Source organism: Tribolium castaneum, chromosome 4 (genome assembly GCF_031307605.1).
Source record: "Tribolium castaneum strain GA2 chromosome 4, icTriCast1.1, whole genome shotgun sequence".
Lineage (NCBI taxonomy): Eukaryota > Metazoa > Arthropoda > Insecta > Coleoptera > Tenebrionidae > Tribolium > Tribolium castaneum.
Genome location: NC_087397.1, coordinates 525,741 through 545,577, shown reverse-complemented (window position 1 = coordinate 545,577; position 19,837 = coordinate 525,741). Strand labels below are relative to the sequence as shown.

Sequence of the window (19,837 nt, the reverse complement as noted above, 5' to 3'; positions counted from 1 at the left end):
GTAATCTCAAATTAAAATTACGTAAACTCTACAAAAATGTTTTATAAGCTGAGAGTTACTTAACATTATTTTAATAACAACTGACGGCGGCTACGTAAGTGCTTGAATTAATTTATTACAAAAACCCATTAATATCTGCGAATTATTTTTAGATTGTTACATGAATTAAGTGTTTTTTAACGTTTCACAACTAGAAAAAAATGTTCCGAATTATTGCAAAAACCATAAAAAAGAAGAAATTCCATTATCACTTTTCCACCCAAAGTACAAAATGTAGTAAAGGCCCTGTGGATGTTTTAAACGAAAAGATAGCAAATGGAGAGATACAACGTGACGAGATTCAGCTAAAAGTAGGTAAATCCCTTCAGCGCATATACGAGGAGACGAAAAGCTACCAACCGACTGAAAAAAATTTGTTAAGCAAGTTTTTTTCTAGTCAAAAGAAAGCCCCAAAAGGTCTCTACATTTACGGTGCTGTGGGCGGTGGCAAGACAATGCTCATGGACCTCTTTTACAACACCTGCAACATCGATAAAAAATCTCGGGTTCACTTCAACGAATTTATGGTAGATGTGCATGCAAAAATCCACGAAACGAAAAAAGAAGTGGTTCGGGATTTCTCAGAGAGAAAGGCCAAACCCTTCGACCCCATCCCACCTGTGGCTGACCTCATCAGCAAACGCGCTTGGATGATCTGTTTCGACGAGTTCCAAGTCACTGATGTGGCAGACGCGATGATTCTGAAACGATTATTCACAGTTTTGTTCCAAAACGGAATTGTCATGATCGCCACCAGCAACCGATCGCCTGACGATTTGTACAAAAACGGCCTACAAAGGTCCAACTTCGTCCCCTTCATTCAAGTGCTCAAAGACCACTGCGAGATTATCACTCTCGACTCGGGGATCGACTACCGATTGAAAGGCCAAACGACCAAATCAAATTACTTCGTCAAGCCCGAACACAAATTGGACCCAATTAAGCCAATCTTCAAGTTCCTCTGTTCCAAAGAAAACGACATCGTCCGCAACCGCACGTTCACGATCCAAGGCCGCGACGTCACCTTCAGTAAGGCCTGTGGCGGGGTCTTGGAGACCACGTTCGAGGAGCTCTGTGACCGGCCTTTGGGGGCTAACGACTACCTCCACTTGGCCCAGTTTTTCCACACGATTATCATCCGAGATGTGCCCCAAATGAGTTTGAAAATTAAGTCGCAAACGCGCCGCTTCATCACACTGATTGACGCGTTCTACGACCACAGAATCAAAGTGGTAATCAGTGCTGACGTCCCAATTCGCGACCTCTTCTTGCGGCAAAAACTCGAAGTCGGGATTAGCGACGAGCAGAGAATGCTAATGGACGACCTAAAAATCGGGAAAGAGGACGCCGCCACTGCGAGCATCTTCACCGGAGATGAGGAGATTTTCGCGTTCGATCGCACAATTTCACGCTTGACGCAAATGCAAAGCGAGGAGTATTGGAACACTGATGGGACGAGGTGATAGTTGTGTTTAGGTAAATCAATTTATTAACGAGGTCATGATCACAGTATTTGTTGTTTGTTTGTTAAATTATTTAAGAAATTGTTTTATGAATAAAAGTTTTGGGGAAAAATACACCATTGCTTGAATAAAAAAATTGAGAAAGTTTATTTATTTGCAAAATGTTATAATTATCACAATTTCTCACAAGATATTTCTGCAAGGTCTTAATTTTATCACAGGACACAACTTTAAATTGGGAAAGCACAATTTTTCCTTGCAGAAAACTACCATCACAAAATGCAAAAATGGGTGAATACAACAACGAGATTACAAAGTCTCACATCCTAGTGAATTATTGGCACTAGGATGCAGAATTTTATCAATCACACGATATTTACACCAAAATGTGAACACTGCTGGAAGGATAGTAAAAATAAATTCAGTTCGGTTCAGTCTTTGTGTGACAAAGGAACACCAGAAATGAGACATTCATTAATCCGAAAAAATTATTGCAATAATACTGAAGTCTTATCTATGTATAAAAGTAAAAATATTGCATAAAAAGTGACACTACTCTACTCTACATTGAATAATCCACACGTGAAATAGAAAAAGTACGAACATTTTATCTTGCAGATTTCGTAATACGAATTAGGAATGTTTATACGAGTAAATGCAAATATTCAAAGAGTTAATCGGGACTATTTAGTCACCTGATTGAACGTGAGCATTTGAGACGGCAATTACGCAAGCACCTGCCCTACCTGTAATTAAAGGTGCAAGGGCAGTCCACTCATTAGTGTAGGGATCATACTGCTCCACTGTTCTCAAATAGTGACTGCCATCATATCCCCCAACAGCTACAAGTCTGTCACCAAATAAACAAGCTGCCACGGCATCGCGTTTACTCGACAGTGAAGCAATCACAATCCAACTATCAGTGCCTAAAAAAAACGAAACATTGTCAAAAAAATTAATTTCAAACTCATTTAAACTCACTGGGATCGTATCTCTCAACACAATCAAATCTACTCGCGGCTGGATTATTAGCAGGGGCATCTTGCCCCCCTAAAGCATACAAGTAGCCATTGGCCACAGCTACCCCCACACCCCCACGCCGCCTGGCCAAGGGGGCACACATCGTCCATTTGTTCGTATGGGGGTCGTAACATTCCACCGTACGCAAACACGAAGCCCCATCACGACCCCCAACTGCATAAAGTTTGTCTTTTAAGACGGCAACCCCAGCCGAACAACGCTGACTTTGCATGGGGGTCACATAACTCCAAGAACGTGTGACAGGGTCCCACCTATTAATTAAAATCAAAAACTTCATTAAAAAATTTGAAACGTACCGTTCAACATTATTGAGATAACTCCACCCATCGTGCCCGCCCACCGCGTATAAAGTCCCGCCCAAAACGGCCACGCCCAACCCATGTCGATGAGTGTTCATTGGTGATAACTGGGTCCAAGACCCAGTCTCCATATCCAAACATTCCATTGTGTTTAGCGTTTTGAGACCATCACGGCCACCCACGACTAATAACCTGACAAAAGAAAAAATTAAGTCGGGAGTTAAGTGGGTGGAGACTTATTACTTATCGCCCAATAGTGCGATTCCGAATTGTAGTCTCCGCCCACTCATGTGGTGTGCCACCGCCCACCGATCACTCCTCGGATCGTAGCTTTCTATCGTCGTTGCGCCTTTGTTTTTATCCATGCCGCCTACGACTAGTAACCTACCAAGTGTGGCTTTACGTGGTCTAGTTCTAGCACTAGCCATTTGAAAATGCCTGTCTGGTAACAAGTGCCACTTGAACGCCTCCATGATAAGTGTCTGACAGACGGGGTCAGAACCAACAGCTGGTTCCACTTGATCTGTCAGAAATTCGGGCGAAAGTAGCGGCAACTTAACAAAAGCCAGTAGTAAGCCAATCATTTGTTTCCGGGTGACTGGATCATGGTTGATCCAACTCATCAAAGCGTGGAAAATGTGCTCCTCAGACGTGACATTTAAATCATCATTTGATAACAAATTAATCATTTGCTCCGCACTTAACTGAAGAAATTCTTGGTTTCGTATCACTTGCATAAAATTCTGACTTGTGTAAGCATTGGCTTCTTGCAACAAACTAGTGCAAGCCTGATGTTCGGCGAAAACTGCAATTCCCAGGCAATTGCTGGGGTGCAGTTGGTGGGCCAGAAAGCGTGAACAAGCTTCCACAACTTCGTGTAATTGCATGAGACATGCCGTTGATAGAAGTGTCTCTACATTGTCTTCCCTTATATCAATCGCCCCCGTATAACAGTAATTCACAACAGCTTGCAAAACATCGCCGTTAACATCACCCAGTGTGATTTCGGATTCGCCCGATTCGCGTAAATTGCCAGTAAACATCGCAGCAAAATATTCACTAGCGGCGGAAAGAACGAGTCTGGAGGCATTTCTGAGTGAAAAATTTAACACAAAAAATTGTAATTACCTGTGCGCTTGCACCTTTTTCCCATTATTGCCGGCCACAAGCGTCACATCGCACAATTTCCCAGCTTGTAAGTAATTTTGCATGCAGGAGAGACTATGTTCAGCGTGCCCCTCACTCCTGAACTGCTCATCCTGAGAAGTCGCAGAACCGGACGAGAACAGAGACAACCTACTAAAGTCCCGCGGTAAGTTTTCGCTTCCGACGAGACTTCCGCTGCTTGAGATTGTATCTTTGGAAGGACTCCCCAAATTTCCAGACAATGACATCACTAAACTTCGTCTTGACGTTAATTACACACAAGGAGGGGAATCCAAAAAGTTAAATGTAAACCGCTAAACATGTATCAACTAGCAGGAAAATCTTAATTTGACAACAATCGTCATTAGCGTGTTGAGGTTATATTTTTGCAATTAGTTCGTGTTCGCCAGTTCGAAAACTACAGTCACTCGATTCAGTCGTAGACACTTTCCCATTCACGCACTATCTGTGACTTCTCTGGTCCACTATTACATTCGAACGAGAAATAATTAAATTGAAAAAAATAAAAAAAAAGTTCCTTTTAATTAATTTATTGAAAATAAATACAACTGCATAATATACACAAAGATAAATAACATAATACTGCACTATTTACACTTTATACAAATTTACAATCGTAATTAATTCACACAATTCAGTAGTATGGTCTCCTTGGATTATTCTAAAAACAATTTAGTTTTTCAACAATAATCACTCCATTCTGCTTACGTACCAAAGGATTCGGCCTGAACCTATAAGCCAGCATCATTCTCTTCCTATACGCTTCATACTCATCCTCCTTATTACCACCATCATCCCCAAGTCCCAACCCTTGGTTATGCTCACGTTTAACAGCCCTAAAGTCACACAAAACTAACAAATTCAAAACACACCACTTAAACTAACTTATTAACGGGTTCAACAATCCCAGCTCCGTTGGTCCCCAGCCCTTGTCCTTGCGACCATCCCAACTTTTGCAACATTTTAAACCCAATATTGTCCTCTTTTATTTTAAATTCCTTGTAATCGGAGAAATTCGGCATACGGCCTTCTTTATTCGCGTTGCTCTTTTCCATAAATCTATTGAACTCGTCCGGTGGTAAAAAATCGCCAATGTGGTGTTTACCCTCAGCTTGACGGGTTAGTTCTTGGGCCCAGAGTTGCGTTGCCATCATTTCCTTAAAATTGATACTCGAATTTACGTTAAAAACCAGAGTTTTTACTACTTTATCTCGCAATTTGTGTTCCCAAGTCCCCCCTTCCACGTCCTCGTCTGAATCATAGTCGTATTTGTTTTTCCCGGCCTTTTGCAGTTTCTCCAATTCTGCGCGTTTTTTCATCATGTCTTGATAAAGCAGATTGATTTTGTAATGATCCTCGGCTTTGTCCCACTCTTCTTCGGATAAGTTCGTCGAACCGTAAGTATTTACAACGTATTGGATCAATCCGGGATCGTTTCGCGTTATTTGTGACAACATCACGTTTCCTAAATGAGCGAAATGAACAAATTCAATAATTCTACGTGTCCAGTTACATACGTTTTGTGTTCAAAGCAACAAAAATCTCTCCTATAAACTAAATTAAATAAAAATGTGCTAAATTTAGTTTTGGTAGGGATTGGCCGGACACAAGAGGCCGTTCCGACCAACTGAAAAGAAAATTTATTTTGCAAAATCTACGTTTTGGAAACAATCAGTCTACGGATTACTGGAAAAAAATGCAAAAAATGTGTCTTACCACTCGGTTGATTTTGCGTTATTAACCCAGGCCTTGGCAAGACTGTGTTATTCAGAATGACAGTGGGTGGAGGTATCGTTGGGTCTTTATCACCCCAGCGACTCTTCCGTTTCCGTTTAGTTGTATTCTCACTTTCGTGGTCATTCTGCACAAATCACAATCAAAAATTGAACAAAAATCGAATTTGAATAATTACAGGTTCCTTTTTTTGCTCTTGCGTCATACTAGTGTCGCTATCGTCTTCAATAGCCATTTCCGGTTCGTAAATATCTTCCGGTTTGTAGTGTTGTGTGTCTTTGGTTTCGTCAGCTTCTCGTTTGAATTGTTCGACCAATTGTTGGTACTGCTGATAGGCGGCCGATTCTTTGTGAAAAAGGAACCTAAAAACATTTGAAATCGTAACAAATTAATCGTTGGCGCCATGCATTCGACGCAGGTTTAAGACCAAGTCCTTTTTTCTGACTAGATCGCTTTGCTTTCGTCAAATGAATGGAAGTGGAACTAAACGAAAAAGAAAAAGAAAAAACTGGCGAAAGCGTGCGTGTATCATGAGAATGGACTTAATCTGGTAGCGTGGTGTCCCTGCATACCACAGATTGGGGTCTTGAGTTTTGCGTTGCTTGACGACCTCCTCAATGCCAGGTCCGCATTGGGCGACCATGCGGCCGAGCGACGCCATCGCTTCATAATCTGGAGTACCTGGGGGAAATACTTCACAACACATCACTAAAAGCCCCGTGCTCAAGCAGGGATGACTCGAGGGATTTATTCCAAAGTGTGTTGATGATTCAAACGCAAAACTGTGCCGAAAGTTGAAAACAAACGAATCATCCCTGCAGCTACGATTCTTAAAACAATCAGTACTGCACTCCGGATTATATGCACCTAAGAAATCGTCCTGAAATTTACTTAAAGCTATTGGAATGTGAAATGTTAGTGTTGGGTGATTTAGACGACACTTAAAACTAGTTTCAACACCTGGTTTTGTCGATATACTGAATGGAAAAAATAAGTACATTTATTTAACCAATCACAGGATTTGTTTGTTAACGTTTTTTATAAATATCATTGATATGTATTATAATTATAATAAATATATCACAAATTTCATACAATATAAATTAATATTATCTGAAGTCTCCACAACTATTAAGAATTTTAAATAAATATTAAATATTAATGTTCTGAATGAGTTCTGCCAGTTCTTTCAAAACTTATATCTAACTGAATGTATAACATGTAAGTAATTTTTTTAACATAACATAATTATTTTGGTTATTTTCAACTAAGTAATTAGAAAAAAAAACATTGAGTTTTATGACATCAATTACCTTTATTTTCACACCAAAAGTGTTTTTAGCAGAAAAAAGTAAGAAATTAAAAGCATAAACTTTGAGATTTTGTTTTTTAAACAGAAAATTTTACATTAGAAAAAGTTTATCTCCTTGGAAAAGTAACTTATTAAAATAAAAAACCGCGCCTCAGTGGTGCTAATTTCAAGATTATTTACCTTATCTTACAAAAACCAATGAAATAACCACACTAATGTGTCACAATAAAAAAAAATTACAAAATGCGAATAAAAGCCAGGAAATTAACCCCAAATTACCTGCGTTCATATCGTGATAAGGCCCCGAAATGGGCGCCGGATTCATCATAGTCATCGTAGTGCTCGGTGGCGGCACATTCATCGGCGGCATTTGATTGGTGATTGGGGGCGGTTGATTGACAAAACTCGGGGGTGGTGCTTGAAGCTGCGGTAACATCGGAGGCGGACAATTCACATTAACCGTTGCCATGCCCATTCCTGGGGGCGGTAGAATCGGTTGTGCCATAAGCGAAGGAATCGTATTACTGACGGTGACAGGACTAGACGGTACAACCACCGAAATCGATGCGAAATTGTTTTGGTTTTGGAGGTTTGGGGGCGGTACTCCCGTGCTGATATTCTGTATAGTTTGTAACTGGGGCGGGGGTGGGATTGTATGTACTAGAATATTTTGACAAGGAGTGGCAATACTCTGAACTGTTAGGTTCTGGGTTGTGATGGTTTGGGGGGGTGGGATACTGACGGGGATTATGTTGGGGGGCGGCAGCGTGTTGGGCGGTGGGACGTTGACATTTGTTTCGGGTAAATTCGGGGGTGGGATTGACTTGTTCGGGGGTGGGACGTTTTTAATAAAATCGGGGTCTGAGATTGATTTGTCCTCACTGGGGGTGGGGATTGCCAGTAAATCGAGTGGTTTGGGGTTGGGGATTTCGTTGAGTTGGATTGAAGTAGGCGTTGGGATGTTCTGGACCTGGATGGGGGCGGGCTGGGGGATGTTCTGGACTTGGATGGGGTTTGGGGGTGGGATTGAAGCTAGTTCCACTGTTGGGACGCATGGGGGCGGCACCGGCATGGCGGTGGCTGTGGAAACTGAAGACGGTGGTAAAGTGACAGTTGTCAAAACGCCAGATGCTGGGATTGTCACATTGACAGTTGGAGTGGACACGAGAACATTTCCTTGGGAGTTTGGCAGAAGGAGAGTGCTGCTCACTTGATTTTGGACTATTTGAGGGGGCGGCACGTTGAGGAGGAGCGGTGGGGCCGCAATCACAGAGGCGCTACTTTGTTGGGTGACGGTAGGAAAGACGACACCTGGTGGCGGAAGCATGTTTTTCAGTAGGGGCTGACCGGTCACGTTTTGGGGGCTTATGGACATTTGGGGATTGTCGAAATTGTGTTGTTGGGACACGGGGCTGCTGAATGACGTGTTGATTGTTATTTTTGGCTCGAAAGTGTTGGTTTTGTCAGAAAAGCGGGATATTCGAGATTTTAAATTGCGCTCTTTTGGAGAAGGCGAGCGACGTCTTTGGGACCACCTGCTGTTTTTGTTGCCACTTGAACGCTGCTCACTACAAACCACGTTTTACACCTATTAAAAAATGGAAAATTCCGCTCATTTTACCTGAAACTTTCCTTCGCTTTGAATGATTTTAATTTAGAATCGAGTTTCTTCTCCTTCATTTGCTTGAACGTGTCCAAAAATGAGCCGTCGTTTGAAAACAAATTAAAACCACTTGTGTTTTTACCCTCGGGCTTCTTAGGGGGGCTGAATAAGACAGTTCAAGAGACTGGTAACGAAAAAAATTGGATACCTTTTTGATTCTTTTGACGGTGTTGGTGATCCAGCCTTTGGTGCATTTTCGGCGTTAATTTTTTGTTTGGCTTCTAATTTAGCTTGAATTTCTTTCTTCTTCTGCTCAATTACTTTTTCTTGATGGGACATTTGAGCAAATCGATCATTGCGAGTGATTTTTGGTTGAAAAGGATCAGTAATTGATAATTTCTTCGACATGGTAAAAAGGGTAAAGAGAATTTAACGCCACTTTGTTTAAGCGTAATTTTTAAATTACATAATTGCAGTGCCGCAATAATTAGTAAACAATGCACTTTGACACAAAGGAGTACGCCATTTTTACTGCCGATCATTTGACTCGAAGGCCACCAACCTGTTTTTTGAAACACAAATTTAGGTGTTTAGGGGGAAAAAAGCCATTATGGGGTCACAGTGTGATTGTTTTTATTATTTAAACGAATAAAATCATCGAGTAAGGTCAAGGTTTTGCAATTTTATTTGAGATAAATGAATGCAACATTGCCAAACTGTGGGCAAAATTTACACCACAAAAAATATTACAAATTCTAACAATTAAATAATTCTTGACAAGACCACAAAAACACCGTATTTATTGTCAGGTGCAATATAAAGAATTATATTTCTCGTTTATGACACCTGAACTATATTATTATTGAACATTTGGCAACATTGTCAGACTTAGTAGTTGTCAAAATAGCAATTTTAAGGTTGGTTTCTCATCATTGACACATGTGTTGATTTTTTTGAAAATGTCTGTTTGGAAAAAGGCCGCAAAGGCCCACCAGAAAAGCCACAAAGAGCGGCACCAGCCAGAGGAACGCAAGCACCTCGGTCTATTAGAAAAAAAGAAGGATTATGTCAAGCGAGCCAAAGACTTCAACGAAAAGAAAGAAACCCTTAAACTTTTGCGTAAACGAGCCCTCAACAAAAATCCTGATGAGTTTTACCACCACATGATTAACTCAAAAACGGAAAATGGCATGCACTTTGAAAAAGAGACTGAAGCGGAAGACACACTTGAACAAATAAGGCTAATGCGAAGCCAAGATTTGAAGTACATCACGACGAAACGGACACAAGAATTGAAGAAAATTGAGAAGCTTCAAGCACAGTTGCATTTAGCAAGTGTGGATCATAGTGTTAAGAATAAACATATTTATTTCACGAAGAATCTAGACAAGGACGAATTAAAGAAGAAGAAACTGGAACAGCTGTCCAAAAAAGAGTTGCCTGATGTGAACCTTGATGATTTAGCTGAAGCGGCGAAGAAAAAGAAACATTTGTACAACGAACTAGCTAAGAGAATCAACAGGGAGAAGGAACTATCAGTCATTCAACAAAAAATTGAAATAAAAAGACACGTGGAGAATAGGAAGAACGTTTTGCCCCCAAAACGAGTGCGGAGAGGTAACCGCACCCAAGCACCGGTCTATGTCTGGCAGTATGAACGAAAAAAGTGATTTGTAAACCATTTATTCAATAAATTATTCCAAATTTTCTTTTAAAATTGATTCATCCTCATTAATAACTCCTTTAACACGTCTCCCTATCACATCTTTGAGCAAAGAAGCGTCGATTCCTTTCGGCTCAGCAACTTTGATTTTGATATTTTCATGTTGCAAAATATCGCCCTTTCGTAGAGTTGTGGCAGCAACTAAACTTTTGCCGAGTTTGGCATAACACGGTCGTTCAGAAGGTTGAAAGGCCTTTACAGGCTTACCTAAAGTAATTTCCAACTCTCTTATTTTTTCAATTAAAAGTTTAAGTTCCTGTGGTTCTAGTGAACATTGATGGTCTGACCCTTTCTGGGTTTTATCAAGTGTTACATGACGCTCGATAATCTAAAAAATTGCATAAAAAAATAAAGTTGTATGTTCGTTTGCGGTTACTTTAGCCCCCAGTGCCACAGCAGCCACACTGGCATCAATCCCCAGCTCATGTCCCGAATAACCAATCACAACATCAGGAAATTCCGTCTTGTACAATTTAATAACGTTAAGATTTATCTCCTGGGGAGGTGTAGGATATGCAGAAACGCAATGAAGTAGCGCCAATTTTTTATGATACTGAGCGACACACTCATAAGTGGCTCTCACACCCCCCAGGTCTTGCATTCCTGTTGATATGACCAAAGGCACATTCATTGCTGCGGCTTCTTGAATCAGTAGCAAATTATTAGAATCACCGGACCCTATCTTAATAAATGGGACGTTCAAACTGGCAAGAAATCGTAAAGATTGTGAATCCATTGCTGACGCTGTGAATAAAATACCAACTTCGGCGGCAAAACTTTGCAATTCGCGAAACTGTTCGTTTGTAAACTCTAGAAATTGTTTGTGTTCGCCGTAGGTGCGCCCCCATGAATGGGGGCCACGGTATGGCCTGGCTAGGGCCGATTTATTGAATTTCTCAGTGAGACAGGTTTTCTGGAATTTAACACAATCGGCCCCACTTTCCTAATAAAAAATGGTCTAGAAAAAACTGTTTTTTTTTGTTAATCTCACCTTCGCCAGTTGAATTAATTTTTTGGCGATCTTTACATCACCTTGGTGGTTTTGGCCAATTTCGGCGATGATAAAGGTAGGATGGCTATGGCCAATTGTGCGTTTGGGAGTGATTTGTAATTCGGCCATTTTAACGGAAGTCACTGATTAAATAAAGAGTCGTTTCGTTTGATCAAGGCTTTATTAAAATCGTGTTCAAAGGGAAGGAATTTCGAAATTAGTACACCTGACATTAAATTTTCGTTTAATGTGTTACAAGCAAATTAATTTAATATGGACAAAAATATACTATCCCCCAAAAAAACCCAGGTGTTTTTACTTATACCAAAAAATTAAAATAACTAATAACTAGCTAAAACAATAATTTTACAAAGATTAAAATAGACACTAGGATTTTTGTATTGATAATATTACTTCGTTAGTTTAAGACGGGATCCGTGTTTGCGTCTCCATCAAAGTAGAAAAATACTCTTCCATGCTTGTTACAATTTAGGTTTAAACAAAGTGCGTAATATTACCAATATGAAAACGATGCGAAATAACTAAAAATGAATGTTTGAAATAAATATGGAAAGTTTGTCACAGCAGAGGTGTGAAAACAATCATCTACAGGCTTCTTGGAGATGCATGTCGCGCTCTCACGATTGTAGAAGTCGTCTGATCTCATCACAAAGGTGCGTCATGACATTGAACTTTCTCTGTTATTACTCAATCGGTATTCGACGTCATGGACCTGTGTGTGCTGCGTTACTGATAATTTGACAATCGACAATCAGATCAACCACTTACAAATTTTCATTAACCGCTCCCGCGATTTTTTTAAACATCTCCGTGTAAACGTGATCAATATGGTTGGGAGAACTGAGCGTTTGGCTGATAGAATGCCGATCGGTCTCCCTGATAGGTCGAGTCTTGTGACAACAAGCCGTCCATCTGTGACTGATACTCTGCCATATATGGGTCCTGACTGAGCTCCGGTTGACTCAGTCCAGGCTGCGATAGACTGAACCCGGGCTGGGATAACCCAGGCTGAGACATTCCCTGAGTCAATTGCAAACTCTGACTGAACGGCTGAGTCTGCTCCTGACTCAAAGTCTTGCCCTTCTGGCGCATTGTCGGTTTGCGAGTGCGGGAATTCTGCTGTTGGCGCGCTTGCATGGCCTGCTGGTGCTGGTTGTAAAAACGTGGCGGAACATCGGCCATATTCATAAACACGCCAACTGGAACCGGCAAATTCATGCCAGCTTGAGCCCTCTCTTGAGAAATGTAACTAATCGGGTCGTGAGTCCTACTAAAGATATCCAATGGAACAGCCCCACGAGGATAATTAAACTGGCCATTAATGGCAGTATTAGTCCTGTCATAAATCGAGCCAGGTACCATTGCCTCCCGGGCATCAAACATCGAAGTCGTCATGAAATGCGAGCCCGGATTATCCGAATTTGTCAGTTTTTTCGGTTTTGCAAACTGAATCAGCGACTCCTTCAAGTTTGTCAAAGGTCCCTCAACTAGGACTTTCTGTTCTTTGTAGAACGACAAAAGATGGTTCCAGAGTGGTTGTTTTGATAGTACTTTCGGGTTCCCGACTATTATTATTCCGTATTTAGCGCGAGTTAATGCAACGTTGAGACGTCGAGGATCGTTTAAAAATCCAATTCCTTGATGTTCATTTGAACGCACACATGACATTATAATTATATCTTTTTCACGTCCTTGGAACGCATCGACACTTGCAATTTCAATTTCTTGATAAGTCTTACTATGAAGTGAGCCTTGGTACTGCATGTATTGGACCAAGTAAGCTCGCTGACCTTCATATGGGGTTATAACACCGATCTGTTCCGGTTTAACTCCCGACCGCAAAAATCTGTAAAAAAGCAAATTAAAAAAAATAGGCAAACAGAAAAAAAACCAAATGATTTTCGTACCTAGTGGCGATCTTTTCGACATTAGCTGCCTCAGTTCGGTTCAGATAACTAGTCCCAGACCCGGCAATTTCCTCCTGCCCTTGGGTCACGTGGAAAAACATGGGCCTGTCAATAACCGGCCATGGAAAATCAATCTTGTTCAACTTCCTTTCATCGGCACAAACTCCATTTTGCAAACTCCCTTCATAGAAAAAATTGGAGGGAAAACGCGACAATTCTGGATGCATCCTGTATTGTACTTCCAAGCGAAACGGTCGAATTCCCAATACCACCAACCTCTCAAACAAACTTTGGGACAATCCAGCCCTTGCTGCTTTCTTACACATAACAACTGGACCCAACTGACAATGATCACCAACCAAAATCAATTGTTTCACTCCTAGTACCACCGGTACCATACATTCGGGTTCAGTCGCTTGCATACTTTCATCAATCAGAATCGAATGAAATTTCAAACGAACCAATCGTGGATCACCTGCCCCCACACAAGTACAACAAATAACATCGGCAGCTTCGAGTAATTCTTTCTCAGCCAATTTTTTCAACATTCTGTATCGTTTCTCATCAACTGAACTCAACTCTCCAGTCTCATCTTTCAACTGTTGCAACTTCTGGAGTTCAGTATTGGCTTCCATTTTACGTATCTGATTATGCAATGCAAGAAAACTCACAGGCGAATCAATCGCTTCGCGTGATTTCGCACACAATCTTACAACTTTTAGATTAGTTTTGTGAATTTTTTCGGTAAGTTGGTCAACTGCCGTATTACTGGGAGCACAGACTAGGACTGGACCGCCGTTTTGTTTCACCAATTGATAGACGATGGTGGCGGAAGTTACGGTTTTTCCCGTTCCGGGAGGACCTTGGATGAGGGAGAGTGGACGCTGGAGGGCATGTTTGACGGCGTAGACTTGCGAACGGTTCAAGTCGGGAAGATTAGGTGCCGAAAAATGTTTAGGGAGGTGACAACGGAAAAGGACCTCTTCGACCTCGTGGCCGAGGAGGCGGTGGTAGATGTAGGCGGAAACGGATGTATCGTCAACGGCGAATTTTCGCAAGGCGAGTTGCATCCTGCAATTAACAATAAAGGCGAGCTCAGAAAAAAACGACGTGAAAACTTGTTTTCACATAATTATTTTTTTAATTAAATATTCTTAGAAACCTTATAAAAAAATTACCACATTAATATAGCTTGAAATATCAACGCTTAAAATTAACATCTTACAAAGATTTTTTTAACATTCGGAAATAAGAAGTGAAAATGCGTCACTTCTCTCATGCTTTTTTTTTAATTACTGTGATTTTTAAAATAAAGTTTGATTGTAATATTATACTTATATTTAATGTGAAAGTTTATAACAATGGTACTTTCAACGTTTGACTACTAACAGTAAAACATTAATTAAAAAAATAAATAAAAAATGTGATACATAAAGAGATTAACGTGATTATTTCTGTTTCTATCACAACAACGAAATTTACCTGTCAAAACTGGTACTTTTCCAAATGAAATCCACCACAAAGTTGCTGTTACAATCGGTGGGAGCCCCATTTCCGTTCTTCAACTCAATGCCAATATCCTCTCCGTAATTATCAGGAACTTTGATAACGTGTCCCACCCCCGCCCATGATTTATGCATTTCTCCCACGTATCTAAGTCTCAACTCATCTCCGTGCATTAATTTCATATCCCCGTCAGTTTTAGCAAGAGTAAAATACGCAATTGTTTTCTTATTCAAACCCACATCCCACCTAACTTCAATATTTTCCTGAGTCTGAGACTCCTTCAATCTTTTATCATAATCAGCTTCAAGCTTAACAAGAGGACCAAAAATGTTTTGGTACTGATAACCGTCCTCATATCGCAATAAAACCTACCAAAAAAAATTATAATAAATACGTTAGAACTGTGCAAACAAGACTAACTTGTTGCGGTTCTTCGTCAACTCCTGGCCGTTCCAAATCCTGGAACGTGGCATCAACATTATCTTTCCAAAGTTCTTCAAGTTTGTTGATTTGTTGGGCTGAGATTTGGCGCGCTCGCAGTTGTTCCTGTTCTGATGGTATTTTTACAAGCCATGTGAGAAAACACCGGTCGGTAATGAGTGGTTTCCATTGGTCTTGATCCCAGTTCATGTCCTATTAAAAGCTTGAAAACTGTCCTATTTTAAAAGCAATGACTTACTTTAAGTGAGTTTTGGGCGGCACAAGGTTGGCGGCAAAGTAGCACCACAACAGAGTCAGCTTTGGCAGGAATGAACCCCAAAACAAAAACATTGCGGACGCCACAACTGTAACATTCAAGGATTGTCTCGCCCAAAGGGCCGTCCTTGTGTAAGGTCACTTCCTTGTGTTTGGCTCGGACCTAAACCCCAATCAAAAAACAGTTTCCAAGTTGAAATTCCTCACCAAATGGTTGATTATGTGGCTTCCTGAGGTGTTTCCTCTCCCGTTACAAAACCACTTTTTGCAGCAGTTGCACATGACAACGCAATTCGGCTCATGAATGCCGCAGTACTTGCACGCGTAGTTCGGGAGCTCCTTGCTGTTGAAATACTCCTCATCCTCTTCCTCGAATTGCAGTTCCCCTAAAGCACTCGTCGCATTGGCGATTTTGTTGTTGATGTTGTTGTTGAGCTAAAACAACAACGTCATACGACACTGAACCAGGGGGCGACCTTGCACTAACCTGTACACCGGAAACTTTGGGGCCCGCGTGGTCGTGCTGCGAGGCTTGCGTTTGCGATGGAATTGTGAAATCGGTGAATTCGCATTCGGATCCTTGGGTGTCAGCCCCGATCAAGTCGTTTTCTTCGGTCTCTAAAAACGTGAGAGTTTGCGAACTGGGGCCGTATGCGTCGACACTCATCTTGGAGATTTCGTCGCGAACGAATTGAAGCACGGGTTTATTCACGTTTACTGATGAAACACTTTTAACACTTCAATTGATGACAACTCGACTATGGTTACTTTAAAATTTCTACATTTTTCTCCTGGCAAGCGCCATATTTTCCTGATTAATCATTTGTTTTTTTATCGTCATTTCTCTTTCCGAAGCATAATTGACGGAGCGGGAAACTTAAACACTCGTGCTATCTTTTTCAGTTTTTAGCGCACTGATCTTTTTTATGGCCTCAAAATTAAAAAGTGGTTTAGGAAATAGATTATTGCACAACCTTATTGTCTAATTTAATCCCTAAGCTTTTTTTCGTTGGTTGGCACGGTGTTATCATTGTGGTTACCATCTTATCGGAGTGAGACACGTATCGCAATCTTTTAAGTTAAAGAGAGATAAGCATATGTTTGATTGTAGAAGTGGCTAAGGCTGCGTCACTTTATGATTTGATTTTTCACTTTTTTGTAAATTTTACATTTAAACATTATTTTTATTATAAAATTATAGCATAAAGTTTATTGATTTTTCGGTTTTTATTCAACATTCAACACATGACTGCAAAAAAGAGGCATATCAAAATAAAAAAAACACATTTTTCAAAAACAGCCGATTTTTCAGTGAAATTTTATCGGTAATAAGTCAAAAACATAAAATGATGTTCGTTTTAAAAGAACGTAAATTTACGAATGTTTTTGTCGAAATAAATAAAACTAAAAAACGTAATAAGTTTATTGAGTAGATGACCAATAAAACAACTGAGCATTTGGTTTTGCCTACCTAATTATTAAATTAAAAATGGACGAAAAATGGCGAAATTATTATGATTTATGATTATTGAATTTGATATTGCTATTACAAACTTTATCCATAAAAATAGAACGTGGACTCAATAAAAACATTATCAAGAAATGACTGTATTTTATTAAATTAATAGAAATCACACATGCTCTTTATTACAACTGGCACTCCTTATTTTTTAATTCTTCTCATGTTTAAGTAGCTTGCGGTTACTTAAATGCTCACGTATCATTCTGGTTTCCCACAGATACATAATAAATATTACGATGATATAATTGATAGTTTGAAAACTGTTAACTTTTTATTAGGTTTTTGTACAGCGACAATTCAACACATCTATTAATAATTTATTAAAGTTTTACTGCATTATGACCCAACTCATAAATAGTATTGATTACAAATTCCCAACTACACTACAATGAGTATTGTTACAAAATATTTCTTAAACACGTCTCTACATGGCTTGCATTTCATAGCTGATAAGAGATTCCACTGGACTGAAAGATTTTTTTGGACAATATGTGTCCTAACTTCTTGGGTAAATCCCACAAATCGTCAAATTTTTACCACAATAAAATAGATTCACAGGCCGCATCGATTATGCTAATGTTTAACGCACTAGACCAGTATCAAAACCAAAAAATATCCTTTTCAGTGGACACATCTTACTTAAATTGGCAAACAAACTTTCCTTCAATTGTTATTTGCGAACGATCAAATCCAAAAAAAATGCTCGAAGCTAACAAGAAGTAAGTTAATTGTGATTTTCTTTGTTATAACTCTCTCTGCTCGAAGAATTTTCGGTTCCATATCTCAACAGTTCCCCAAACTCGAAACCTTCGTTTTCTTCGACGGTTCCATAAGACACACGCAAGTTTGCCAACCAAATGGTGCTCTACGTGACAAATGCTTGCTAACAAATTACTCGCAATACATGCATAAGGTTGTGGTATTTTCCCAGTTAACATAACTGCACTCGTTTAATTGCAGTTCCGCAGCACTTGTTCGGAAGCAATTAGTTCGTGCTTTTACAACAACGAAGAATTTCCCTGCTGTGACGAATTCTTGCCCATTGACACTTACCACGGGCCTTGCTTTGGCTTCAATTCTCTGGTTTCAGGGTACTTGCCTTTTATTTCACCAAACAAATTTAAAAATAATTTTTATTAGAAAATACACAAGTCGGGAAGACCTCCCTTTCAAAATAACGCGCGACTCAAATTTCGGTTATGGCAACTTATCAGTTGAGCTGTACCATGATGGGTTCATTGTGTATGGGTTGAGCCAAGACTCCGTCCCTACTAAGGAAAGTTCCAGCGAGTTTGTGTTGCTAGATTCACGCACAAGCTCGGGAATTGTTGCTAAAACAGCCTACAAGGCGTTTTTATCAGTTAAAGTAAATTGATTACATTTGAGTGACTGTTTTACAATTGTTACAAAGGAAACTTTCACGGACGAAGCCGCCAGGTTGATGAAAATCGCAAATCGTGGTTGTCGATTTTACGATGAAAATAACTTGCAACATGCAAAATTGTACAGTACTTCAGCTTGCGTGAACGAATGTCTTGTTGAAGCCCAAAGGGAGATTTGCAATTGCACTTATCACATTTTACCACACAATGGTAACAAGTCGGTTCATAAACTATTAATTAAAACTACTTTCTAGATCAAGTCAAAGACTGTGATTTTGAGGGGCTTTTGTGCACAATTGATAACAAGAAAGTTAAGGAGAAAACAACTTCTTGCAGTTGTACGAGTTCTTGCTCCGACGTTGAAGTCGTCAATATTGGCTTTACAAAAACTCCAATACACTCGAGTCAGTTCCGAAATGACAAAAGCCAGGTTCGAATTGACTTTATCGTTTATCCTCCGACTTTACGTTACAGCCGAAGTGTGGTGAAAACGCCACTTACCATGCTTGGTAAATTTAAAATTTAAATTGATTACCAAATTGGTTCTAGTTTCAGTTGGTGGTTCTGTTGGTTTGTTTGTGGGTGCAAGTTTGCTCACAGTGGTCGAGATTATTTATTATTTTTTCGTGCGTCCGCTTGGCGACAAATACATAAAACATGAAAGGAACAAAGAAATAAAAAAATCAGAGATTGATAATAATTTAGATTCGTTTTATTATAAGTACGGCACTTTGTATGAATTTGTCAATTAGGTGCAGCTTTTAATGAGGCGTGAAATGCTTTCTTCCAGCTCTCACAATAACTGCAGTAAATCACACACGACTTTCACGTTTTTTTAATTTTTTTCGATGAAAGAAGAAAAATCTTGGCGCGTCAAGGCCTCAATTAGCATTCTGGGAAATAAATTTTGAATTATTCATGTTCCAGACGGCTACGTTGAGATGGGAATTGAGACAAGGCTAATAATCCATTGTTGCCTTTTAATAAAAGTCCAACGTCTGTCTGCATCACGCGATTATTTACCTACAGATAACTGTTTTCCTTGTAATAATTTGTCGTCGCACATTTTTCGAAGCAAACTTACGCAACTAACAGGATTTATCACAAGAGAGCGAAAGAAAGTCTATTGTTTGGGACGGAATCACATTACGAAATGTGGACGTGGTTACGACATTTTTCTAGAGTAATTAGCAAAGTTTTGAATATTTCCAAACTGTTCCGAATTGGATGATCACGATAATTTGTTAATTGTTTAGCGAGAACAATGGATAACAGGAAGAATCGTTTTAAAAGTACTCACGAACCACCAATGAATGAGGAAACAAGAAAAACGAAAGTTAGAACGGCTGGCACTGAAGATGGCTAATTGGAGCATTTCTGTTACTTTGTTGTTACAAAATTAATTATTAGAGGTTGTTGACCATCACCATG

At 39.8% G+C, this 19,837-nt stretch overlaps 7 protein-coding genes across 10 annotated transcripts; 3 read left to right on the top strand and 4 right to left on the bottom strand.

Annotated features, from left to right (window-relative positions):
* Positions 1-200: 200 nt before the first annotated feature.
* LOC661919 (uncharacterized protein) lies at positions 201-1,616 on the top strand. The gene has a single exon (XM_008192240.3). It carries the CDS (start codon positions 201-203, stop codon positions 1,500-1,502), a length of 1,302 nt encoding a protein of 433 aa, XP_008190462.2. The 3' UTR covers positions 1,503-1,616.
* Positions 1,617-1,625: 9 nt separating this feature from the next.
* LOC661961 (uncharacterized protein) lies at positions 1,626-4,389 on the bottom strand. Its single transcript, XM_008192241.3, has 5 exons — positions 3,971-4,389; positions 3,086-3,922; positions 2,840-3,034; positions 2,484-2,794; positions 1,626-2,428 (listed from the first exon to the last, which is right to left on the bottom strand). The coding sequence occupies exons 1-5, from the start codon at positions 4,234-4,236 to the stop codon at positions 2,190-2,192; spliced, it is 1,848 nt and encodes a 615-aa protein (XP_008190463.1). The 5' UTR covers positions 4,237-4,389; the 3' UTR covers positions 1,626-2,189.
* Positions 4,390-4,523: 134 nt separating this feature from the next.
* Positions 4,524-9,358, bottom strand: LOC103312198 (uncharacterized). Of its 2 annotated transcripts, none has more exons than XM_008192243.3 (10): positions 8,867-9,358; positions 8,677-8,820; positions 7,335-8,623; positions 6,316-6,424; positions 5,922-6,105; positions 5,726-5,870; positions 5,215-5,474; positions 4,895-5,166; positions 4,722-4,845; positions 4,524-4,670 (listed from the first exon to the last, which is right to left on the bottom strand). In XM_008192243.3, exons 1-10 carry the CDS (start codon positions 9,064-9,066, stop codon positions 4,644-4,646), a joined length of 2,754 nt encoding a protein of 917 aa, XP_008190465.2. In that variant the 5' UTR covers positions 9,067-9,358; the 3' UTR covers positions 4,524-4,643. The 2 variants fall into 2 exon arrangements, with proteins under 2 accessions (XP_008190465.2, XP_008190464.2); XM_008192242.3 differs by having other exon boundaries at positions 6,316-6,436; positions 8,867-9,357.
* Positions 9,359-9,534: 176 nt separating this feature from the next.
* Positions 9,535-10,366, top strand: LOC103312200 (uncharacterized protein). Its single transcript, XM_008192245.3, has one exon. It carries the CDS (start codon positions 9,618-9,620, stop codon positions 10,326-10,328), a length of 711 nt encoding a protein of 236 aa, XP_008190467.2. The 5' UTR covers positions 9,535-9,617; the 3' UTR covers positions 10,329-10,366.
* NANS (N-acetylneuraminic acid synthase) lies at positions 10,326-11,524 on the bottom strand. Its single transcript, XM_008192244.3, has 3 exons — positions 11,373-11,524; positions 10,758-11,324; positions 10,326-10,709 (listed from the first exon to the last, which is right to left on the bottom strand). Exons 1-3 carry the CDS (start codon positions 11,499-11,501, stop codon positions 10,353-10,355), a joined length of 1,053 nt encoding a protein of 350 aa, XP_008190466.2. The 5' UTR covers positions 11,502-11,524; the 3' UTR covers positions 10,326-10,352.
* A 75-nt stretch (positions 11,525-11,599) lies between these two features.
* On the bottom strand, positions 11,600-16,502 carry LOC662109 (regulator of nonsense transcripts 1). Of its 3 annotated transcripts, none has more exons than XR_511331.3 (8): positions 15,990-16,502; positions 15,710-15,937; positions 15,486-15,665; positions 15,227-15,439; positions 14,783-15,174; positions 13,301-14,371; positions 12,162-13,239; positions 11,600-12,114 (listed from the first exon to the last, which is right to left on the bottom strand). XR_511331.3 is itself a non-coding variant. In XM_008192246.3 (7 exons), the coding sequence occupies exons 1-7, from the start codon at positions 16,167-16,169 to the stop codon at positions 12,216-12,218; spliced, it is 3,288 nt and encodes a 1,095-aa protein (XP_008190468.1). In that variant the 5' UTR covers positions 16,170-16,502; the 3' UTR covers positions 11,600-12,215. The 3 variants fall into 3 exon arrangements, 1 of the variants encoding a protein (XP_008190468.1); XR_511332.3 differs by having other exon boundaries at positions 11,600-12,105; XM_008192246.3 differs by having other exon boundaries at positions 11,600-13,239.
* A 756-nt stretch (positions 16,503-17,258) lies between these two features.
* LOC662144 (sodium channel protein Nach) lies at positions 17,259-19,158 on the top strand. The gene is made up of 8 exons (XM_064356204.1): positions 17,259-17,532; positions 17,583-17,743; positions 17,790-17,937; positions 17,985-18,115; positions 18,165-18,390; positions 18,436-18,616; positions 18,661-18,915; positions 18,956-19,158. The coding sequence occupies exons 1-8, from the start codon at positions 17,413-17,415 to the stop codon at positions 19,156-19,158; spliced, it is 1,425 nt and encodes a 474-aa protein (XP_064212274.1). The 5' UTR covers positions 17,259-17,412.
* The last annotated feature ends 679 nt before the right edge of the window (positions 19,159-19,837 follow it).

Coding starts and splice junctions, on each gene's coding strand:
- LOC662144 (XM_064356204.1), top strand. CDS start 17,413: ATGAGTATTGTTACAAAATATTTCTTAAACACGTCTCTACATGGCTTG. Junction 17,744..17,789: donor ATGCTCGAAGCTAACAAGAA/GTAAGTTAATTG, acceptor CTCTGCTCGAAG/AATTTTCGGTTCCATATCTC. Junction 18,391..18,435: donor AGGCGTTTTTATCAGTTAAA/GTAAATTGATTA, acceptor ATTGTTACAAAG/GAAACTTTCACGGACGAAGC.
- LOC662109 (XM_008192246.3), bottom strand. CDS start 16,169: ATGAGTGTCGACGCATACGGCCCCAGTTCGCAAACTCTCACGTTTTTA. Junction 15,938..15,989: donor CCAAAGTTTCCGGTGTACAG/GTTAGTGCAAGG, acceptor TTGTTGTTTTAG/CTCAACAACAACATCAACAA. Junction 15,440..15,485: donor CCGCCCAAAACTCACTTAAA/GTAAGTCATTGC, acceptor AGCTTTTAATAG/GACATGAACTGGGATCAAGA.
- LOC103312198 (XM_008192242.3), bottom strand. CDS start 9,066: ATGTCGAAGAAATTATCAATTACTGATCCTTTTCAACCAAAAATCACT. Junction 5,475..5,725: donor AACGCAAAATCAACCGAGTG/GTAAGACACATT, acceptor TCGCTCATTTAG/GAAACGTGATGTTGTCACAA. Junction 5,167..5,214: donor AACACAAATTGCGAGATAAA/GTAGTAAAAACT, acceptor ATCAATTTTAAG/GAAATGATGGCAACGCAACT.
- NANS (XM_008192244.3), bottom strand. CDS start 11,501: ATGGCCGAATTACAAATCACTCCCAAACGCACAATTGGCCATAGCCAT. Junction 11,325..11,372: donor AATTAATTCAACTGGCGAAG/GTGAGATTAACA, acceptor ATTTTTTATTAG/GAAAGTGGGGCCGATTGTGT. Junction 10,710..10,757: donor CTGTGGCACTGGGGGCTAAA/GTAACCGCAAAC, acceptor GCAATTTTTTAG/ATTATCGAGCGTCATGTAAC.
- LOC661919 (XM_008192240.3), top strand. CDS start 201: ATGTTCCGAATTATTGCAAAAACCATAAAAAAGAAGAAATTCCATTAT.
- LOC103312200 (XM_008192245.3), top strand. CDS start 9,618: ATGTCTGTTTGGAAAAAGGCCGCAAAGGCCCACCAGAAAAGCCACAAA.
- LOC661961 (XM_008192241.3), bottom strand. CDS start 4,236: ATGTCATTGTCTGGAAATTTGGGGAGTCCTTCCAAAGATACAATCTCA. Junction 2,795..2,839: donor TATCTCAATAATGTTGAACG/GTACGTTTCAAA, acceptor TTTAATTAATAG/GTGGGACCCTGTCACACGTT. Junction 2,429..2,483: donor TGTTGAGAGATACGATCCCA/GTGAGTTTAAAT, acceptor CGTTTTTTTTAG/GCACTGATAGTTGGATTGTG.